General features: G+C 39.6%; 1 protein-coding gene across 2 annotated transcripts in view; it reads left to right on the top strand.

Annotated features, from left to right (window-relative positions):
• Nucleotides 1-24,275, top strand: part of trim67 (tripartite motif containing 67) — a 53,394-nt gene that overhangs the window by 12,872 nt on the left and 16,247 nt on the right. For both annotated transcript variants that reach the window (XM_072362788.1, XM_072362787.1), the window contains exons 2-3: nt 15,565-15,660; nt 20,157-20,279. In XM_072362788.1, the coding sequence (XP_072218889.1) occupies nt 15,565-15,660; nt 20,157-20,279 (219 nt within the window). The remainder of the gene's footprint in view (nt 1-15,564; nt 15,661-20,156; nt 20,280-24,275) is intronic.

Raw genomic sequence — 24,275 nt, 5'->3', positions numbered from 1 at the left:
AGAGGGGAAAATTAGTTATTTTTCTAAATAAAACAGGAAATGATGAGACAAGACATGAAACAGAACGTAAATCGTGACAAAACATAAATAATTGTGGTCATCCCTCAGAGATGTTACTGAACTAATTCACAGTGATTTGTGCCTACTGGCTGTGTTTGACTAACCGACTAACCTCACATTCGATGGCAGCACGTCAGGTCAGCCTTGTTTGGCCCATAACCTCAGGCCCAGCAACACAAACACACAATCATATGTGCTATATAAAAAACGAGGATACTGTATTGACTTGGATGAACAACCACCAGCTGACTCTTGCACTTTTGCATAAACCTACTTAGCACTAAGACCAAAGAAGTCATTTAAAGCTTCTTTTTCTGATTGAGTAAAAACTTTCTCCTCGGTCCCTGCTCAAAAACAAAACTAACCGGCCAAGTTATTCATTCAGAAGGCAGTCCAGCCTTACCCAGGAGCTCTCAGAACGTTTTTGTTATGCACAGATGAGGTTCGGCATCAGGGATATTTTTCACACAATAATCCTCCTGAACAAATACGAACATTAAAATCCTTATTGAATTAATAACACAGAAATATCACATTGGGAGGAAGAGCAGGCTGCAAGCTGCTGCAGCAGCTCTGTATTGAGCATATTAGCAGAGTAACAGTGACAGGCGTCAGGTTATAATGATACCGATGATGGATGTGATTGGTCGTTAATTGTCGTCTGGTGGCCAAGGAGCAGAGGGAGGAAGCAGTGGCTGCCTCGCCCTGAACTAAAGCTGTGCTCCATTTCCTCAACATTTGTGCTCAAACTTTACCTAGAAATGGAAGCTGGAATACAAAGATATGATCATCTTGCAGTATGATATATTGCTTTAGATAAAAACTCCCTATTGTGGAGGGTAAAGCACCTACACTCAAAAGAGTCAAAACTCATAGTGATGAGGGAATGAAATGATTGAAGAACATCAGATTTTACAGTAAATCAGAAACATTTCTCTGCAGAATAAAATAATACTGACTGTGCGTTTTTATGGAAGAGGGGTATCATGAGCTCCTTTTCTTAAAGGGGAACTCCGGTATTTTTAAACCTAGACCTTATTTCTGGAATGAAGTACATTCATCTACTCACCGAGAACAGTTTGGTGAAAGTCGGCGTCCTTCGGAAGATATTTAGATTCCTCCAGATCCATATAACGGAGTGAACGGGGCTTAGAGGATGCAGCCTCTAAATAAGGCATTATCTGTCTTTATTTCACCAATACTTTAAGAAGAATGAATGAATGAACGTGTACTATAGCTCTGTTAGCTCATAGCTGCTGTGTTGTTGTTTTTGGCGGCTATCGGGGGGGCTTATAGAGGGCTTTTTACACACTCCTCTATTGGAGGAGCTGCTGCTGCTGCAGCACAGCTCATTCACTCCGGTAAGAACGTCCATCGTACTCAAAGTTGTCATCAAATTTTGATAAAAATCCTGCCATGTTGCACAAAACTATCAGCAGCAAACTACGTGTGAAGTTAGCCGACTGTCACAGAGCACTGTTTATAGACAATAGAGGAAACTACTTTCCTCTGGACACATTTTTCTACAGTGAATTATTCTTTAATGTTCCTGATATGCACAACATTCCCTTTTCACATGGCTGCACATTGCATTGTGGGTACTGTAGGTGCCAGGTTTTGAGAAGAGAGAAGGATGTGTTGGCTAAAACAGACAATATTTTCAGGCAAGTCTAGTCATTTCATTGAAGTTTAATCACAGATTGGAGTTCCTCTTTAGGTTGATGTTGGACGTGTGATATAATCTATTCCCTTAAATGTAAAACCAATCCGAGAATAAAGCAAACACTAAACCTTGTGGAGACTCAGTCCTTGTAACATAGATTATTGTCCCAACAATGTCACGAGTACAAAACACTCACAAACGCTCGCACACAGCACGACACAGAGTGACTACAGGCTGTGCTGTAGGACTCCTGCAACAAATGTAGGTTAATGCACACTTTACAGCACTTCCTCTCCTTTGGCTGAAACATCCTCTGGAGAGATGCTGCGTGCGTAACTGCAGTACACCACAGTGTGTATTATTACGTGTGTAAGTTCCTGGGATCTATTTTTGGTAACAGTGCGAGTGCTGATGCCCAACTTCTGAGGGGAGAACGGACATCCTCCAGTGGAACGAGGAGCATTGTTACCATGGTTACAGCGTAAGTGTTTGCTCATTCACAAGATTAGACACATACAAGGTCTTATGTGTATATGCAACCATGTATGTGCTTGTCAGCTTGTGTAGTGAATAGATCTGAAAATTGTGCAGTAGTCCCACAACAGTCTTTAATAGAGATATTATCCCTAAAAACCTCATATGAACTCATTTTATGATAATTATGCCCCCAGCAAGATATACCTACCCCCTGCATTTATTCATATAGATTATTCTTGCATTAATTATTGATTAGAAGGGCTGTTCTTCTTTTCTCTGCAGCACTTTTGTTGCCTTTGCCCTCTTTCCTCAGAAGCTAACCTCAATGAGAAAAACTCAGCCACTAGCTCTGTCCTTGACCACTGATCGCTGCTGGCGATTCTCATTCTCAGTCATTTCTCATTGAGTCGTCGTGCACTGGTTGGGTTGGAAACATTTGAAACTGCTTTTTCTGTCTCCGCTTTATCAATAAATAATTTGCATGGCATTGAATTTGAACTTTACCTTTTGCTCATACATTAGTTATATATAAATGTTATGAATATGTAATAGATGCTGACTTATGGAGATGAAGCCACGTCTGCATCAGCAGTTTAGTCAGATTTTTCATGATTTAGAGGTTTAGAGAGTTAAAAAGCTACATGAGGTAGGCTTAATGTAATTTTCTGTTCAGTTTGCAGGATAAATGTGGCTCCAGTTGAGTTGTTTTTTAGTTGTATGACAGCAGTTAGTCGAGCATTTAAGTCCAAACAGAACTATAACTTCTGGATAGATTGTCCTCAAATTTGGGTACATTTGGGCGTATTTTCAAGCTGTGCATCAGATAAGGTTGGTGGAAGAGGCAAAAACTTATTTTACAAAGAAAAGTACTCGATTGCACATTAAAGAAGTTTTACTGATCACATGAATGATCAGATATCTGCATGTAAAGGATAAACATGCCCAATATTCACATGAATGAAAAATATAATTATTTAAAATCATTCCAAAATGCAAACCTAAGGAAGTAGACCTTGTGTCTTAGTCCTATACACACTGATACAGTGCTGTGGCCCCTCGTGTGAAAATACCTCAGAGTGCTTCCTGAAACAAAAAAAAAGTCTCGATTTTAGTTGTCATTTATGGATTGGAGAAGTGATGAGTTTGAGTCCCATTTGAGATTGATGCGATTGTTATTTTTTAACTTTACACTTTGCATTTACAGTTTGTATTACAACAGGTCAACAGGTGTTTTGTGTAAGTCTGATACCAAAATACCTGTGAATTGAATCATGTCCTAATCATCTGTACTCGTCAAAGGATAGCTCTGGCAAAATCACCATTCCACCTTTCATTTTAGCTCTATTTTACATGAATACAGTGAACATCCCCTTTTTATACAAAGGATCGGGGAATAAGGATCACCTAACTGTTCAACCAGGACAATGGGGACAGTTTGGATGACTCGATGACCACTTCTCCTGAATCCTGAAAAAACAAGAATGATGCTTGGATTACACCTGTAAAGATCTGTTTTGACCCAATAACTGCATAGTTTCAGTCCCTAAAGCTGATCATTAGACAGCATGGGCTCAGACCCCAGTTACTCTTGTGTTTTCCTGCTTCATAACCCCACCAACAAACATTGACTCAAACTGGGATGTCCCCAGCTTTCTCAGCAAAGCTTCATGGATGTAAACCTGTCAGAAGTTTGATACAAGCTGTTAATTATAATGCATTTACTCTGAATTAATGCTGTTCTGTGGATAAGATCATTTATAATGTCAAGAAAACAAGAAAATACTATAACAACAGCCAAAGCTGCCCTGATATACAGTACCTGAATGTTTAACTTATGTCATTTACAGCCTCTTTTGGGATGTTTTGGGCCTCACTCTGTGCAATAACACGCTTAACTGTCAGGTGCTTTGAGATCAATTTAAAATGTGTCTTTAAAAATCTACCAGAAATGTACTTACAGCTGTTGTTCCTGTTAATGCACAGCAAGAGCGGAACTAATGGGGTTGTAAATGTAGCCACTGATCCAGCATTATATGGCTCGGTATGTTTTTGGTGAATGTTTTGAATGTTTTGCTTCTTTTTGGAATTTTCTAAATGTGTTTAGCTGATGAAGTACTGTTTTCACTTGCTCAGACAGCCAATTGTGGCTTCGGCATTTATCATACGGTTGATGCGGCGGTGCATTAGCCGTTGTGTTGCAAATCGCTGTGGTGTGTTTGCCTTAAAATGGTTGTGTAGCAGAGCAGCGGAGGATTCGGTGGCTCGACAATGGGAGATGAAAGGATGAAGAGGAGAAAGGGGAAAAGAGATTGGTTTTGACCTCCATCACATGACTGATTGTTCTGCTGCTGCACAGCTTTGTATATATGCTGCAGTATTGTGGGTAAAGCCATAAGGTTTCTTGTAAACTACTGTGTTGTCCACGCAGTAATTTACATAACGTTCTATGGACAGTTTTTGGTTAACATAAGAGATGTCAAAGGCTGTTGGTTGGCATTGCACTGACTCTCTGCAGCTCTTCATAGTTACAGAAACTCATCACTATAGCTCAGTTTGTTAGAAATGGTGACTGGTATTTAATGTTGGGCATCTTGTCACAAGTCAACTTAATGTCAGAGTTAAACAAAAATGAAAATTTGAGTTTGCCATTCCACATAAAAATGTGTTCTTAGCCACCCTGTCAAACATAAATGTTTAAAAAGATCACAAAGTAGCTGACAGGTTTTAAAATGATGATACTTGAGGACTGCTCTCTGTACTCGACCCTGGAACTTAGACCGAGGACTCGTACAGATCTCAGATCTGCTCAAATGAAACACACTGCTGAGTAGACAACCAAAGTTCTTGGATGTAAAATCACAAGGTCGCAGTGTGGGTATTAAACATTTCAGTCACCTTCCAGGTATGGACTGAGTTATTGACATTGTTAAATTGTGCACCTTAGATTCTCACGGCAGGTATATCCTGCCAAAGATCCTGAGTGGGAGCACACCAGTGGGGGAGTTAAAGACTAAACCTGGCATTGTAGCAGTGTGTCAGTGTTTCCTTTAAATTCCAGCTGTCTCTCGTAGAAGTTTTACCAGGTAAAAATCAAGCAGGTGTTGGCAGTGATTCTCGGCTCTCTGTCACTGTGGATCTGCACACTGTGAGTCCACTGACCGCTGTTACTCCTGAACCTCCGGTTTACTGAGTAACTCCACAGATTCTGACCTGCCCTGCTGGCTCTACTAAATTAATGCAGCTCCATTAAGTACTTGCAAATACAGTCTTTAATAAGCTCGAAACTAAATTGTTAACTTGTCCTTTCGATCCGCGGAGCGTAAATCTGATTCTTTAAGCTGTTTGCAGTCCCTGCAGTGCTGTTTTTCAGCTTAATTTTTCACTAAATTTATCTGATTTTCCTTCTCATTTTAAGTTAGAGGCCCAAGATAATTATATTCTTGCATTCAGGGAATATGTATTTCTACAATAAAGGCAGAATAGTTAGCTAGTTGTTAGGTACACCTCTGGTTAGCCTGGTCAGCTCATCCGGGGGCTAATATACTGTGGCCAACCTATTCATACAACACAGTTTCAGGGTTATGGCTGGCTTGTGTGTGCTTTAATTCAGGAATTCACTACATCACAAATTTCTGATTTCAGACCCATCCTTAAAATCCTGAACAGAAGGTCAATTCGAAACTAATTAACAGCCCAAATCTACTGGTCAGTACAACGTGGTTCCTGGTCTTTAAGTAACTATTATCTAACACATTCATAACAGACTTTCCATCTAAATATCTGAATTAGCTTTAATCTGACTTCAAGTGTTTAATGTTTGCAGAAGAACCAACTTCTGCCTGCAGTTTCTCAGCCGAAATGATAATGTTCCCTGAAGGCCCAAATCTGCCGGGACAGAAGATAATTTGGCTCAGAAATGGCTGAAATACACTGGCTCAAGTCAGGGTTCTGAAACTAAACCAGTGTGAATTTTACTCAAATTCAGGTCACCACACATGGCCCATAGTCAGTGTGATTTTCAGTCCGCTTTGGCATGCTTTAACACAACTAAACTGTTAATCTTTTGATCATTAAATTAAGATCTTATTCAGTTTCATGTTTGGCATTCCCAAATTGTTCTATCAGCTTCGACTGAGCTGTACTTTGCCGTTATTATGAGCCATTTCTTTGCTATTTTGTTGTTATAATGTTTTCAGCACTCTTTGAAGCTGTAAAATCATTGAAAAATGGTAAATCTATATTTTTTATCCTGTAATGTTGTGAATAAGTCACTGAGATCCAACGCAGAACGTTGTGTGGGAACTGTGACGCACAGCGTGGAGGCGGCTGCTTCCTCTGAAATGTATCAGGAACTGTGGGCTGCCGACAGACTGTCCCTGCAGTCTGCCTCCATTTCTATTTGGCTCTCTGTGTTGTCTTTTTTTTTCTTTTCACTGAACAATGGATCTCCAAAGAGCAGAGCAACATGGTGCCCGAATGTGCTGTTTATTTTAAGGTGGTTTGGTGACTTTGTACGATGAAATCTGTTCTTATGGAAGAAGAGGAGACACTTCTCAGGGAGCGGTCAGAACATCATGTGGTAGATCTTTTTAAATGGAGGAGAAGAGGCTGTTTGTTTGGCAATTATTCCATGTATGACTTATCAAATTATGCACTGTTATTCACTAAAGTACATCCCTTTTACGCATATGGGAGTTTCTTGTTTGGGATTTAAAAGGTTGAGTTTAAAGATGTTGAAAACATGTGCAAGCTTATAAATGCAAACGGGAGGAAATGAAGGAGGAGGTGGGGAGCTTAAAAAGGGAGGTTCAGCCCTCCTTTTACTCCTCTCTGTGTCCTCTGGTTATTAGTTTCGACAAGGTCAGCTCTGCAATCAACCAGCTGACAACCAAACACACAAGCGCTGCCTATTGTTCTCCGATGTATTGTTCTTGCTGCTGTTGCTCTGCACCACTGTGAGTCTTTAATATAAGACTTTTACTACGCTCAAACAGAGAAGAACGTACAATTTCTGTGCTTTTTAGTTTCACCAAAGATCCAGCGGAGATTCCTTGACAGGGCAAGCAAATTAATAGCTCTGCTTTCTTTGCGTTAGATGGCTCCATACACTCCAAATAGAGGTAATGGGCATCACAGTGGAGGCTGACTTTCTTTGTCCAGGCTTTGTTCTTTGGGCTTTGTGGACACTCCCACAAAAGAGGCAGTTTTATGATGCATTTGACTCTTCTTCTGCACAAAATGGACTACAGATTACAGATGGCTATGAAGAGATTCTGGCAAATGCAAGACTTTTGCTGCAAATAAGACAAGAGAGGAACGCTGAAAGAAATATAATAGTGATAAGATCTCAATCCCTGCTCTTTATTTTGAACATAATAGTTCTTTAAACTTGACACTCAGGTGGAATTGTGGTCTGGCAGGGTCCCATGATGAAGGATACCGGGGACCTCCTCAGTTTTTGTTAATTAATTTGATTTATTATGTAATATCTCTGATTATTACACTATATTTTCATAATCTGTGTTTTATTATCTGAAATAACAGGAGTGTAAACCTGACTGGGGCCAAGCTTTAAAAAGCATCACTAACTAATTCCACATAAGTTACCATGTCAGTGCAACACATACAGTTTGTTCTATTGTTTCTGGGGGAAATTAATATCGCTTGTAGATGATTTTTACATACATACATACATTTTATTCCATCCGTTTTCCCGTGATAACGAGATAATTAATTCTAGATCTCGAGAAAACAAAACAATAGTCTTCTGCTCCTCTGACATCTAGACTATCGTTTTGTTTTCTCAAGATCTCAAATTAATTACCTCGTTATAACTGGAAAATGGAGGAAAAATATCTTGTTATCATGGAAAATGGAGGAAAATGATTTCGTTATCACAAGAAAATGGAGGAAAATTATCTCGTTATCACGAGAAAATGGAGGAAAATATATCATTATCACAGGAAAATGGAGGAAAATATCTCATTATCACAGGAAAATGGAGGAAAATATCTCATTATCACAGGAAAATGGAGGAAAATATCTCATTATCACAGGAAAATGGAGGAAAATATCTCATTATCACGAGAAAACAGAAGAAAATATCTTATTATCACGAGAAAACAGGAAAATATCTCATTATCACGAGAAAACAGGGAAATATCTCATTATCACAGGAAAATGGAGGAAAATATCTCATTATCACAGGAAAATGGAGGAAAACTATCTCGTTATCATGTATATATGTATGACCCTTTAGGGATTCCGTAGATTTTGTCATGAAAAGCACAATTTCATTCAGAAAAGCTGAACATTAGTTACTAATTTGATTCATCCACATTAAAAGAGATCTACTGTTTTTACATTAGAAATTCTGGCTTTGGGGTTAGACATCAGCTAACTTAGCCTGAGTCTGCATAAGAAAAATATCTGTTAAGCTTTGTGAAGCTCTAAGCCGGGGTCTTTCTGACTGTGAACTGAATATAGCTGCTCTGCCCCCATTAATGCGTGTTAACATGTGTTAGAGGTGAGCTTCGGACGTGGAAATAAAAGATAAAGCTGCACTTAACTTTATTAGTTTCTCCAACAGTTATTTACTTGTGCGTGTCGCATTAAACAAGCAGTGGAGACATTAATGAATATTCAGCCGAGTCAGCATTCAACGCTTCACGGTCAAACCCAACAACGCATCAACCTCTGGTAATTCAGCTGTGGTTTTCCAGTTACTCGATCATGTTAAGCGCTGTAAAATGTGTAAAACTGCAGTGTGTCTTGTTAGCAGCTCAGTCAGGAGATATACTCGCCTTAGTCTTTGTTTCCACTCCTGCGACACTGAACATGATGAACAACATTTAACCACAGTTACTCTGGAGCACGCTGATCTATCACCACTGTCAGCAGCCACTGTCGCTTCTATCCTTTAAGCAAACATAGTAAAACACAGTCAACAACGCAGCGTTCTTAGAGGGGAAGCATCGGCTGAGTAGTAGATTTGTATTGGGTGTATTTACATTTAAAAACCTATCATTTGGGTACAGTTTAAATAGGTTGCAATAAAAAGCATGTTTATGTACCTATAAAGTTTCAGTTTGAATGCCTTTAACTGCAGTTTCAGTATGAAACTGATCCCTAAATGCAGTACTTGTTGTCATGTTTCACAAGTTTGACCCGTTTCTGAAGGTGTGATCACTCTGGGAAACGGCAAAATGCAGCCCAAGGGCCAAAAGCAACTCCTGGATCATCTCAGTCAAGCTCACAATGTCCTTTAAAACAAAACCTCAGACTTTAAGGCGAGTAAAACTGTCTACTGGCATTTAACTTGATTCCATCAGACAGTGCTGTTTACATTTAGACTGAGCTAAAATAAGACTTCCAGATTTTATAACCAAGGTTTCATCTGATAAAATAACCATTAAAGTGACTCAAAGACAACGTCTGTGCTGTGAATTCAGTACATTGTGGGCAATGATCTCCCACCGAGAAAGGTAGAAATAGCAGAATATGTTCAACATTTGTCTCACACGCTTCACAGCATCCCAGGGACACACCTGAGTCAATAGCTTGATTCCTCTCTCATACATGTAGATGAGGACAGCCGTCCAATTAAACAGTCAAGCTGGAGCTGTCAGGTTAGTTTTAAGATACCCACATGCTCTCAGACAAGCTTGTGAAACTGAGCAAGGCTTCGTCTGATGGCGAATCTGCTCATGCTTCAGTTCAGTTGTACAATGAGTGGTCCTTTGGTTACTTTAAGTAGTTTAATGTGGCACTATACAGGAAAAATAGCACGTTTAGAAATGGAGAAGCCATTATACTATCTGATGTCCAGTTTTTGCTGTTTTGTCTTATATAATATTCCAGAAACATTCTACAAACTACAGTACCGCTTCCAGAATGCAATATTTACATTTGATTCGTCAACCATCATTATCCTTTAAACAAAACAGTTTGACTATGCAACAATAACCCCAATAACCTCGTGTTTTGAGTCAGTTTCTTTCGTTAAAAGTTGCTTAAATCCTTGATGCTTGAATCCGTTTTCTATATTCTGCTTTTTGTGGAGCTGAACAACAATCAGTGAACCAACACAGCTGTGCTCCCATAAATGTCAGCAGCCTCTCTGAATGTCACAGACTGCATAAATGGTCCCACATTACTCATGTAACAACACGATAAGGTAATGGCGCTCGTCTTTGAGAGCAGTGCTGAGGGTGCTGACACTGTGAAAAAGAAAAATGACATTCCTCTTTGGAGGAGCAATAAAGGATGAAAAAGGTCGAGGGGAGGAGAACAAAAGAAACAAAGCGAGGAAGAAAATGGATTTACGAATGCGGGTTCTGCTCTGCAGATGTGTCATTTTTTGCAGTGATAAAATCAGCTTTTGTTATTTTCTCTTTAAACTTAATTTCTGATAACGCTTCTCAAAGTTTCTGTCTCCTTTTGTTCCGAATCTCTTCAGCAGGTCACATTTCAACACCGACAGACAGTTTTACTTTGTTGTAAGCTGACACATCAGACCAGAGCCAAATTTAGTCCTGAATCATCACTTGGTCAATGCATTACAACACCTTGTACTTCCCTACCCCCTCTATCTCTTTATCTTTCTGCACTTCCTTCTATGCCTGCACCCTATCTCTACTCTGTCACCTCTGACAGAGTCGGACTAGTGGGTTCCTTCTATGTAGTTTATTGTTAGCTTTTTGTATAGCTTATTATATCTTGATTTGTAAGTCGCTTTGGATAAAAGCGTCTGATAAATACATAAACAGAAACATAAACATAAACAACACAGTTCTATAGATATGTGGAACAATCTGAGATGTGTTTGCACTGTTGTTGGTGCTTTAGCTTTGCTCTGATGTGGAAATGACAGAAGTCAGATTGGCCAAAGATCTGCTTAAGTAGATTAAGATTGTCCAGTGATTGTTGTCTGTGTTTTTAATTTGTGTTTCTTCGTTATTTATAGTTTTTGGAACTTTCTACTTTCAGCCAGTCAGCATTTTATCAGCATGTAGCATCATCTCTGGAGCCCAGGAGTTATTAGTTTTCTGGAGGGGGCTGAGAGGGTTGCAGATGGATACCTCTGTGCAAATATAAAAGGTCTCTTACTCTGTTTCTGCCGTGCTCTGTTTTCACTCGAGGGAAAATAACTGAGCCTTTACCTGGCCGAATAAACGCACCCCCTCACAGCGCTGCTACTTCTTTGTGTCGTTTTGCCTGTGATACAGTGCATGCTGGGATTAATTCCAGCTCCACATAAGTCAAGCAAAGAGCCAGTAAAGAATGAAGAAAATCAATTAATGAATAAATCATGTATGCAGCAGAGAATGAGGGAGCTGACAGGCTGGTAGGCGGAAGTCGCACTGAATTTTGACCTAATGAGAAACGCTGCAGTTGAACAAATGAAGAACCAGACGGGACAAATAGGAGAGGAGGGGATGTGCCAGACCAGCCTTCACAAGGCACATCCGTCATCCCCTTGTTAGCATCTTGGCATGCAAACACACCACACACACACACAGGGAGGCTAGACAGCTTGCTGGGCCAGATGGCCTCTTGGTGTGGAGCAGTGAGAAGCTCCACTGAGGGGTTGGATAGACTTGTGAACCCCAACATCCACTTGTCCCTCCTTCTGACTCCATGCAGCACGTACATCAGAGGGGTGGACGGCGATAAGATCACTGTGGGGGTAGTGTGGTTTATTGTGGAGATTAATTTCAGTGGGAAGCATCGGAGGGAATTAATGAAATAGTCACAGATCATTACGTAAAGTTTACTGAAACAACAGTTCACTTTAAATAAGTCAAAGAGATCAATATATATTGTAGCTCATCTCACGTTTTTCATTTTTATGACAGAACTCTTTGCTTTCCAGATATCTGAGGTTGATCTTGTGCTAATCCCTTAAATCCACATGTTTATCGAGTTTTAAATCAGTGTTCCAGCTGACTTCTCTGACATAGAATGACAGCATGTCGAGACTCTGACCTTTGCTCCTTTTAGCAAATGCTGCAGTCGACGTATTTATGATTTAAAGTAGTAAAAAAAGAACGTCCACCCTCTTCATATCGACTTCTCGATCTCTCTGAGTGTGTGTGTGTTTCAGAGCTTTCATGAGACCACCACGGTCCAGAAGAGGGAAGCAGGTGGGTGATGTGGGTGTGGCATCGGAAGCAGATTTATCACAGCTTGGCATGATTGTATCCGTGTGTGCCTCCTTTGTCTTGTCTTTCCTTATTTACCAATGACGGATGAGCACACACACAAACAAACACTGAACCTTTTCCAAAACTACACTGAGTTTGCATGAAGTATTTTTGTGTTTTTGTCTTATTAGATGGTCTTTATTGTCTCAAACTGCTTTATTAACCATGGTTCTGTTAAAATATGGCAAAGACTTTGTGTTTAGAAATGTTCCCAAAACCCTTTAATATCCCTACTTTTAATTAAATCTATTGATAGGGATGTGACATCTCATCTTCATCCAACATAGTAAATCTACAAAATGATGTAAGGACCAAAAAAATGAACAGATTGTTTTAAAATATGAAAATAAAATAGATTTAAAGCAACAGCAAGAGGTCATATATCACAAAAAAGTGAAGGTTATGCCATCTGCAGGAGCTTTGGCTTCAAAAGGCCAGCATCCAATTTCTATCAAAAGTCTTGGAACAAAGAAACAAGAATGTTTCTGAGGGAATATGATGATTTAAAAACATTATAGCTTACTCCAAATCTTCAAAATACCAGAAGATTGTTAAAAACACTGATTTTATCCCCAAAAAAGAATGGCTTGACACTGAAAATTTTTTGCATGGCAGCAAAAATAGCAACATGGCTGCACAAACCAGCAAATATTGATAAATTAATGAAAAAAAGTCTCTCTTTCTCTTCTTTTTAATATACTGATTTAATAATATTTTAATACTCTCATGACGTCCATGCTGTTAACAATAACTAGTATTTTTTTTAATTAAACCTCTTTTATTGGAGAAATAAGTGTCTACATATAATTTAATAAATTTAAGGCATGTGTCACATTACAGTGATTTTTTTTATGGGTCTCTGGACTATCACTGTGCCTAACGATCACCCCACTGTCCCTCCAATAATCAATACAAGCCTGTGGTTTTATAGTGCTCAGAAGGTTAGAAGGAAATGCCTAATTTCTAACTGTGGTATATTTCTATTGAACTTTTACTTTAAAACCTTTTTATTTGAAGTCATCAACCCTAACAGGATGTGTTGGTGGGACTTTCAGGCTGCTGTCACTCAAAGTACGATCGTTCGGTGGGATTATTTTTGTACATTTCAACAGATTTAAAAAATTGTACGCTTCTGTGAGCCATAGCATTTCAGGTCTTAAATGAAACAAAGCAGAGGAGCAGCAGGACAGCAGGGGTCAAAGCTGTTAATTAACCCATATTTATAGGTTCCGCAGTTGTAACTGCTGCCATCAATATTTCCTCTGGGCGAGCAGCTGCCGGACCCAGATATGAGCTTTTTCACTGACGTTTTCAGTTCGGCTTTGCAGAAATGGAAAATATTCAGCTTCTTGTTTTGGCAGCTTTTTCAGGCAGTTTAACAGTCTGTCACAGTCTCAGGTTTTGTCTCCTGTGGTCTTAACTTTCGGCTTTTGTTTTCTTGGTATCTTAAACGTTGTTCTAGTTTATCTCATGGTCATCAGTCTCACCCTCTTTCCTGTTTTATTTTTTAGAGTTTGCCTTCATGTGTCACCCTAGGTTTTCAGTGACTGATGAACTCACCTGCTCCTTGTTTGTAATTATCTCTCTCAGTATAGATTCTGCAGATTTTCTTTTGTTTAGAGCCATATCTCCATCTTCACCATCCCGGTTTGTGTTCTGTGTTCAGCCCATGGATTTTCCTGCTGGTATGTGGTGGAAATTTAGTAACGCACAGAGTCAGTTATTTTCTTCTGAGGAGATAAGAGGCTTTGATAATAATATCTTGCAAGAGAGAACAACACATTACAGAATACAGAGTTGCTCTGACCACTGAAGCAAAAACACAGTTATATTGCCCGCTCATCACGTCATCTGTCTTTGGGTATAGTTGATTGTTCTTCTAACTTTCCTCCCCAACCATCAGTTGAGGTTACCCAGACACACTCGTAAATATCAGCCTAACCCTGTCCCCCCTAAAGTGCAGCTATCTCATTATAACAAGCCCAGCATTGTAGAGAGGAATTTCAGAAAACAGGGCAGGGTGGTACCTTGCAGCTAGGTCATTTGCAGGTTATACACAGTAACACTCAATACAATGCATATAAGAATTAATTTTCCATTACAGGTACCTGTCAGTTTGGTCGTGTATTTGGGTCCCACGCATTCACTCAACATGCCTCCTACAGTCTCAAACTTTGTGTGCTACTGGTCAATAACTCTTCTTAAGTTTAAGCTGTTTTCTCCTGTATGTAAAGTCCTTCACCTGCAACCATCATGTAGAAATTTTGAAAATTAGGCAGCATATTCTTGTCTGACCATATTTTTAGTTTAAATTAAACTCTTTTTTTCCAATATGTAATGTTTTAGGGTGTTTCCTTGGATATTTATCACATACATTCTTTCTCTTTATCCATCAGTTTCTCTCCCTGCTCTCTGGCTTTTAGAGCAAAGTAAAACTAAGAATTTTTTGTCTATTTATATTTTTAACTTAAACACAATAGTCTTCTTTTAGTTTTAAGTCTCTTAATACCTGCACATGCATGTCATCATTGTATTTCTAGAGGGATAATGTCAACATGCATAAGAGAGTAATGTTTCTGGTAATTCCTGGTAATCTATTTGAATCTTTGTTTTGTTTTAGCCTTAAGTGTCTTTAGAGTCTTGATAGATTTTCTCCAATGTATTCTCAGCAGATGATGATCTAATCAAGATTGTGAAGTTAATCCCTATTAAGACAATGTCTGAGCCTGTGGAAGGGGTTCCCAGCACACTTTAGGCCAGGATCGGGAGTAATCTGAGTCTCTATGGAGAATGCTCTGATTAGATAACCAAAACCTTTGATAAAAATAGCCTTATTGCATCACATTTGGTTTGTCTTGAGGTGAAAGGAGCCACACATTTTATATTAAATGATCATAGCATGTCAGTCTGACGTCAGGTAGTTTTTCTGTTATTTGAGGCAGTGTGGGAAGGTGTTGTGGGAACATTTCAGTGGTTTCTTATGCAATTTTAAGGTATGAAAAATGACTCGATCTGGGACATAATTGTTTGAGTGTAAGAAATAATTTAAACCTTTGTGCTGTAAATCTTTACAGCACACAAAAGTGAGTAAAGCAGCCTGAATTCCTCCTCTCTTCTATGTTTTTTAATCTAATGGGTATCCTGTTTGTGTGTCTGCAGTGCCAACTCTCCCAGGCTCTGAACGGCGTCTCCGACAAAGCTAAAGATGCAAAGGAATTCCTGGTTCTACTCAAGAACATGCTTCAGCAGATACAGGTAAAAGATGCTCTCATTAATCCCATCTGCAGCTGTTTATTGACAGCTGTGCATCAGAGAATAACATGACGGCCTAATTTCAGAATAAAACAAACCTGCTACACAGTGAAGCAGATGATCTCCTTACATCACATATTAACTCTGTACGGAGGAATTATGACACAAAACCTCAAAATTTGTGGTATTGTGAGTTTATGTGTAGCTGAGACTGCAGGAACTCTTCAGGAACCTATCACCAAAATGACCTGAAAGACTTTATTTTGTACCTTAAACGTCGTTGAGCTTTATAAAAAGCTGCTGACAGCCTTCCTTTTTCACAGTTTGGATTGCAAATTGCAGTTTTTTTCATACTTTTAAATACGATTCATACGGATGTCCTCCAAATACTACAGTCACCAGAGGAGAATACTCATGTGATCCTCTATCTAATTCAAGTCAATCAGAGTCCAATTCATTGTAATAATGCAGCATGATCTGAAGCTGAACCTGAGTGGAGGTAATGGTGTAAAGGCTGGATATTTCTACTCAGAGTTGTGTGTGCTACAGTACAGCAGCTCTGAACAAAATGACAGGGTTGGCAGTGACCTCAGGCACCTTGATATATGGAGTACAGATAATAGTGCATATAATGCTTAATAGAATGGAATTTTACCAACAGGATCTGGTAGAGTATTTCTATTCTGTCAGGGTCTGAGGGTTAATCTTATATTTTCGGTTGTGATTGTCTTACTTTGGATTAGTGACTTGAAGCTTTCTTTGTTGTGGGATTTAGTTTATGTTGGATCTTTGTTTCATGTCCCATATTCTTGTTTTATTTCCTTGGTTTGACAAATGCTCGTGGTTAATTCTGCTTGCTGCTCCCCCTGTACCACCTGATTTCAGTTACCTCAGAATATATCCTCCTAGTTTTACTTCACTCATTGCCAGTTCAGTGATGTCTTCTGCTTGTTCAGTCTGTCAGTAGCTGCTTTCTTTTATTTGTTCCCTGCTTATCCTGCCTCGGCTGTGCTTTTTGTTGAGTTATTAAACCATCGTTTGCCTACTACCAGTCTCGCCCTCTCATCTGTACATCCTGATATTTGCGTCCTACGTCTCCCGCTTCAGCATGTACATTTATCCTGCTTCGTAGCTAAAAAATGATGAGCATTTGAGCAAATAATATACATCAAACATAAGAACAAATTGTTTTAGAAATAAGAACAAATTGAATGAAATGTTCTGTTTCATGCTCTGAAAGTGAGAGTCCTAATCTGTCTACTGTTCTGTCTGAGCCGTTTCCATCAGAAATCCCAGCATGTGTGTTCAAAAGCTTAAAATGACCTTGTGTTCTTGTCAATCTCTCACAAGCAGAAGTGTGAAGTTGTTCTGTTGCTGCAAAACCTTTATGACAGGAAGTGTTCGAGTGTGACTCAACAAGCTAAATGTCTGATTTTGGCAGTGATGACTCCAGGTCATCCCTTCCTGTTTGATCCTCTCATCTTACCCAAGCAGTAAACATAAAGAAAATCCTCATTTATGTCATCATATGGCTGGAGTACAGTAACAGATGGCAGGTAGATGATTTGGCATGAAACTATGACAAAGGTGCATCTTCCAGAGGAAATAGTTGCTGTTAAATTTGTCTTCCATGGACCATAAGCTCCAAAAAAATCAGGCAGAGAAACATTTGGACTCCACATTCAGCAGCAGGTAGGAAAATCCACTGAATCAATTAACTAGGAAGCAAACAGTACATTCCAAATGTGAGGAGTGTGCACTGTTTGTTTTTTCCCTGCAGACGGCATTACTGTGCGGGCCGGCTGATCTCTTCTTGAGGCATCTGCCCGTCATGCTAACAAAACACACACAGTCACTGGCACGCTGAAACACTTCACAGCAGCACGTGCCGGCATTAAGAGCCTTTAAACTTAAAGAAGGGGATTGTGTTTAAGTAAGAGACAAAAAAAAACAACAACTCAGCTTTACTTTGCTGTGAAAGTCAGAGAGCCGTGGAAGAGATTGACGGATAAAGACCAGAGGACGGGTATGATTGAGGAGCTCTCATCCTCTTACTGATTCGAACTGTATCCCCGAGGGGAGGGAGCTTGATTGGAAATGATCAAACTCTAAAGGCAGCAACACACTGTGCTTCAGTTGGGTCTGATGAACGTGCTGCGATATGTTTTATGTGTGCAGACTGTCCGATGATGATGCCTGTTGAATTGTAATGTGTTTGGGGCCTGTCGTCCACATGCAAACGCATGTTTTGGGCTCTAAATCTGTAACTTTTGTGTGGACTGGAAAAATGCATTTTTTTACTCAGAATATGCACCAAATCCCTCTGGGTTTACAGGGCAATAGGAGACAACATAAATGTACAGTTTCTCCTCCACTATATCAAAGAATGGAGGCATCAGAATCCACTGTGGAGTTCACTGCTACATCATCAAACACAGTCCTTGGTTTTTGACAAGATTCATCGGACTTCCAGTTGTCAGATCAACTTTGAGAACAGACTTGGTGCAGTGAGCTGCCTTACCAGCACATTGGGGGGAAGTCGACTACGATGAGATCACCTATCAGACAAGTTAAATTATTCAGGTGGTGAGTGGAGATAACGTGCAACAGTTGGGACAATAAAAGGCAAGTTAGCACCCTGTATATATGCAGTCAGCTGTTACTGTGGAACATGTGGTGTTCGGGTTCTTTTGTGTTTCTATCTCAACAGATTTCTTTTGTAAACCGTGCTGTGTTGACATGATTTTTTAAAAGAAACACAGGAGGGGATGGCTGAATTTTTAATAATGCTGTGTTCGTGCACACTTAGCTTGAATCCAGCCAACAGAGTTCAGCTGCAGTTCGGTTTTGGCTCAAGTTATAAAAGCTTAATACTGATGACGGTGTTTGTGCTTTAACTGGATGAAGCTCACCAACTGATATGTTGAGTAAAAAATAAAGATAAAGGAGCATTAAGAAACCTTCTCTCCTACAGTTACATTACATTACGTAATGACCTGTCTTAGTAAACGTGAAGGAACAAGTTATAAAAAGCAACCAAATCAACTCATAGGAAATGTTTTGCACTCCTTGTACTGAGGAGGAGGTAACCAGGCAGGAAAAGGGAGTTAAAGGGGAACTCCGGTATTTTTAAAACTGGACCTTATTTCTGGAATTAAATACATTCATCTACTCATCGAGAACAGTTTGGTGAAAGTCTGCGTCCTTCGTAAGATATTTAGATTCCTCGAGATCCATATAACGGAGTGAACGGGGCTTAGACAATGCAGCCTCTAAATAAGGCATTATCTGTCTTTATTTCACCAATACTTTAAGAAGAATTAATGAATGAACATGTACTAGCTCTGTTAGCTCATAGCTGCTGTGTTGTTGTTATTGGCGGCTATCGGGGGGCTTATAGAGGACTTTCTGCTTATAGAGAAAGGGAGAGGTTCAAAAAGTATACATTTAATGTAAATTTGTATGAAAGTCGCTTTGTTTGTGACATCTGTGTCTAACCAAATGAGTGAGAGTAAGTTTGTGATGCCTTCCAGCTGAAAATGTTGTCAGCTGCATGTAGGGTCAGGCCGACCTGATGCCCTCACTCAAACAAAAAGCTGCTTACTGTCAGTGAATGTCGATGAATCAGAGCTCAAAACTATAACTGACAGGATGGTATTTTCGTGTGTTGCATCTTGATGAAAAATGGCAGCTGTACAAACAGACAGTAACTCTGATGAACAATTTGCCTGCGTGTGCAGTCTGCTGAAATAATTGACACTCTATATTCATTTTTGTGCCGCTGAGGCAAAAATAGAACAAAATGTGGTGGGTAAATTACCATATCAGTAATAAACGGCTGCCCTTTGCTGCTGAATGAAGAAAAATCCACCAACAGATCTATTTTTGTTTCGCACCTTCAAGAAGCTTCATTCGAACAGATGAGATGTCGCGCAAATTCAAAGACGGTTTGTTTTATGCACTTTTTACACCAACCGATTAAATCCTTCAGTATTCCCTTCAGTATTTGTTTGCTGTGTCTATAAAACCTGTCACAACGTCAGAGGGGAAATTCCTGTCACTGCAACACCAAGGGCTGGTATTGAATCATATCACAGTCTCTGATTACCAGGACTTTTGAGATGATTAACCTTTTTTTAGATTATTTTTGACTGGACCTACATAGCCGAACTGAGAGTGAGCTGCCAGATGTCTTACAGATCAGTCAATCTTGTTTCTTTTTGTCCTCGAGTTGGTGCTGTCAGTTTCCGAGCCTCCATGTGAGATGTTATTGTCAGTAAACATGTGTTTCTGTAGAGAAAAATTCAACTGTGCCCACTCTTGTTGCCCTATCTACACCTTCGTTCACATCAATGCTGATCAGAGCTGGAGCCGATAAAAATACCCACAACTACTGCATTTGATGTGGTTGATAAAACACTTAAAGGGGGCTTTAGATTCAGAAACAAATACATTATTAATGAATGTTTCTTCTGACTGTCTGTTTTTTCTGTTTTCAGGAGAATGGCGTGGAGTTTGAAGCTTGCCTTGTGGCTCAGTGTGACTCTCTGATCGAGGCACTGACCCGGCAGAAAGCCAAACTGCTCACCAAAGTCACCAAGGAGAAGGAGTACAAACTAAAGGTGAGACTGGTTGATCTCTGTCCAACCAACCTTCCAGTGGATTACTCTACCGATTATAAACCAGCAGTGGCTCATTAGCTGGATCCAGATGAATATTTGTAGCCCAGTTTAATCTAAAAACACGGGACCTTTCCTGGAAATTTCACTGAACAAATACTTTGCTGTGAACCTTTCAACCTATGACAATGCTTTTCTTTTTAATCTTCTTTTTATTATTTGATGCTCAGAAACATTTCAGAAAGAAATAATATGGAGCAAGAGCTCTTCTTTCCTTTCCTGTCGATGTAAAGTCGCCTACAGACTGAGGTCTCAGCAACCTTATCAGTTGAGTGCAGGTCACACTGTGTGAAATGAACCGAATAAGTAGGGTGTCATTATAAAATTTTATGTTTATAGCCCATCGAAGGCTGCGGTCATGCTATGCTCTACTTGGTTCTAGTTCTGCCAGTGTTGCGTGGGTCAGTGCCTCTTCTCGTGCTGTATATGTAGGTCTGTAGATGTCGTCTTAGCAGTAATTACACTGTGGGATGCTCTGAATTTATAAGAATTTTGCTCCAGGCTGCCTTCTGGGTCCTTGTCTCACTCTCATTTGTCGTCTTAATTTCTCCAAACAAGCAACTCTTTCTCTGAAATATATCCATTTGGAGAGAAGACCAACTAAGAGACCAGCTCTCTCTGACCGTCCCAACGAAACACAAAGCACACCCTGTTAAGTTTACACTTCTATCTGCACTACCTCTCTCTTCTGCTGTGCTGAGATGTCTTTGTGCGCAGGTGCAGGCCGTACATCCTGGTCAGCAGTTAGAATTTGCCTTCACGGTGTGTTCAAGTTCTAATTTATTTGTTCAGACACCGGTGACCTGAGGAGACACCGTTTGTGTCGTATTACCGCTTATCCCTGATGTTGGTTTTGTATATAAGAGGCCTTGGATCACAAGATTAAACCACTCTCACTTCCAACACGTCGTGTACAGATGTTTTGGTCAGGAGCCTGCTGTGTGAGGTTTGGATGTAAAATATAACTACGAAGTGTCTCTTTTGGACTTGCAGGGGTTGCACAGTGTGTACCCAGCTTTATGCATGCAGCATGCATATTTGAGTTTTCTCTCTCTGTTTTTATCTACTTTTACTTTCAGTCATATTCAGGTATTTTCTAAAAAGCTTTAACATTTAAATATAAACCATCAAATCAGAAATAAACATCCTTAGCTACACAAAACAACCACTATCATTTTGAGGGATTTTAGTACAGATTTTTGGCATCGGCTCTTGAACCACAATATTTTCTGTCTAGCCACCTAATGGATTTTGTCTGTATATCCACTGCTGGGGGTTCCCTATATGCCAGCGTATCACATGGATGCCTGCCCAGCTTCAACGTGCCCGCCGACCGACTGACCGTCTGGCTCATGGCGGGGGAAGGGAGATGAGGAAAGGGAGGGTGTTTGGATGGAAGCCCCAAGGACAGCTGTTGTCATTATCTGTAGACTGGGGATTGAGCTTTAGTTAGAGGGCAAAGAGCCGCAGGGTGCGAGGAAGCTGGGAGAGGAGCGGAAGAGACGGCTCATCAACCAAACTCCAGATCCTGAAAACTCATTTGGCAAACGTGGACCAGAAATTGATGTAAAGATTTGACTTGGGGCTACTCTTCATATAAGCAACGACATGCCGGCTTCGCCTTGGAATTAAACACATGTATTGAGCAGCTGTAGAACTGTTTCTCTGTGAAATCACATTCATATGGAGTTCATTTGAAACAGCAGACGTTTTTCAAATGAAACGTTTGCCAACAGGATTATTTTTGCTATTTATGGAGATGTTATTTAATGTATTTGACATGTTGCAAATTGTTCACTGAGAACATGTGGAACTGGTTTTCCACTAAATTATCAGCAGCCCTGCAACATCAGCAACATCCACTTTCGGTAACTGCATTATTAAACATTTATAGGCACAGCAATTGGAGAAGATTAGTATGTGTTTATCTTACATGTAAGATTTTAAGTGCAGAACAATTCAGTCAGAAATTGGGGTGTTGTAAAAGGTGGCTTTAATTAATGTGAATTAATCTGTATTTACAAACAGGGATTTAAGCTTTTTAATAAGCCTCTATAAATAGAGCTCGAACCAGAAAAAAAAATAGTACCACTTAAGCTTCAAAATCTAATGACTGTAAGGGAAGTTAATGAAGGAGAAGCAGGATAACACAGGAAATCTGTTCAGAGCAACAGGATAGTTTAGGGAGCAGAGCATGAAACATTCTGCACAGATCCTGCACAAACTGATGAATCGTGCACTTGATTTTTAATAATGAGACTGAATTCAGTTCTAGATCAGTCGAGGATACAAAACATATCAGAAATGCTCACTCAGCATGGTTAAATGAACTGGACCATTATCCTTGGTACAATAAAGATGCACAGGAGGGGAGTTAAGTCATCAATAACAGCATGTCCAACACTGTGGACTGTGTAATGAAAATGTTTAAGATATTCTGCCTCCTCTATCTCTCTCTGTGGATTATTATGGGAAATGTAAGTATAGCTGAATTCACAGCACAGATGTTACATTTAAGACCCCCAGTAAACACAAACCCTGGTGTTTGTATCTGTCCTTCACATGCAAACGCTGCTTTTGTCACTGAAACTAAACACAAGATTTTCACTGACTCTAACTGTAAAATTTATGTGTGGAATTGAAAAAAATGTGTGTTTTGACTTAAAATGTCAGTTTATGCAGTTACTCCTTGAACTGATCCACCAAATTCCCCTCTGTTGACATGGCAACGGGAGACGTCAGCAAGATGAAGCCTTGAAAACAGCACTTTTTCCATTTTTGGACATAGATATACAATTACACTTTTACTACATTGAAAAACAGAGGCATCAGAAGGAATTTACGAATATTCCACAGGCATATCCTCGTTTCTCTGCTTAATTCTGCATCTGAACTGTTCATAAAGTCTTGCATCACTGCTTTTCTTAACAGTGTCGGCCCAAAACCTGAACTCAAATGTGGCTCAGAGTGTTGGGAATTATTAGTGATATGTCTGATATCCAAATAAGGGGCTTGTATTAACATGTTTCAATGCCCCCCCCCCCGTTTTAAATTAATTTCACATGCATGTGGAACATATTGGAAAAGTCCTTCATCCAGGTCTGCAGGAGGGAGCTGACAGAAAGTGTCAGCAGGGCATAAAGAAATTGTAATAAATGTGAAATTTACTCAGGCGTCACGCCTCATCCTTCATGATGTTTACAGAGGAGATAAGAGGAGGGTTCAGCAACGTGAACTGAATGGTGAACTTTTTCGTAGTAAATAGTTTTTGTGTTTATTCACATATACAGCTTTAAATCACATTTAAATCAGACATTTTCACGCATGCAGCAGGAAATATAGTTGCAGTTAATATATGAAAATAGGATGTGCAGGAAAAACACATTTTGCAAACCGAAACATGCCAAAAATGTTTTGTGGGGTTCTCTTACCTCTCCACGGTTTTCATTTTTCAATTTAAACTGCCGCTGACAGGTGAATAATTAACTGTGATCTCATTAACCATCAAACAAATGAGGAGACTAATCACCAAGACTCCATCTAATTAACTCTTTGATTCATTCAGGCGTCTGTTGGTTAACGCTATAATTAATTATCTTGGATTCACCAAAGTCCAAGACGTTTTCTATCTAATCTCTAACATAACGCTTCAAATCTGATGTATTTCTTTCATACATGTATAATGGAGATGATTAAAGACTGTAGATGAGTTCAACTGTGGTTTGGTTCTGATTAGATATGAACAAAAGGCTTTTAAAGACGAGACAGTTTGTCTGGTTTCAGTTAGCCTCAAATGACTGACTCTGACAACCGTCCATATCTCATTTCCCTCCCCATACCTCACCTTGTTCTTTTCCCTCTTTCACTTGGAGAAGTACTGCTGATGACTGTGTGCCAGCACTCTTATGGGATTTTGGCAGCTGTTTTCCAATCATAGGA

Source organism: Leuresthes tenuis, unplaced genomic scaffold (genome assembly GCF_036924035.1).
Source record: "Leuresthes tenuis unplaced genomic scaffold, fLeuTen1.0.hap1 SCAF_13, whole genome shotgun sequence".
NCBI lineage: Eukaryota > Metazoa > Chordata > Actinopteri > Atheriniformes > Atherinopsidae > Leuresthes > Leuresthes tenuis.
Note: the sequence above shows the minus strand (reverse complement) of the source record. Positions and strands in the feature narration are given on the sequence as shown.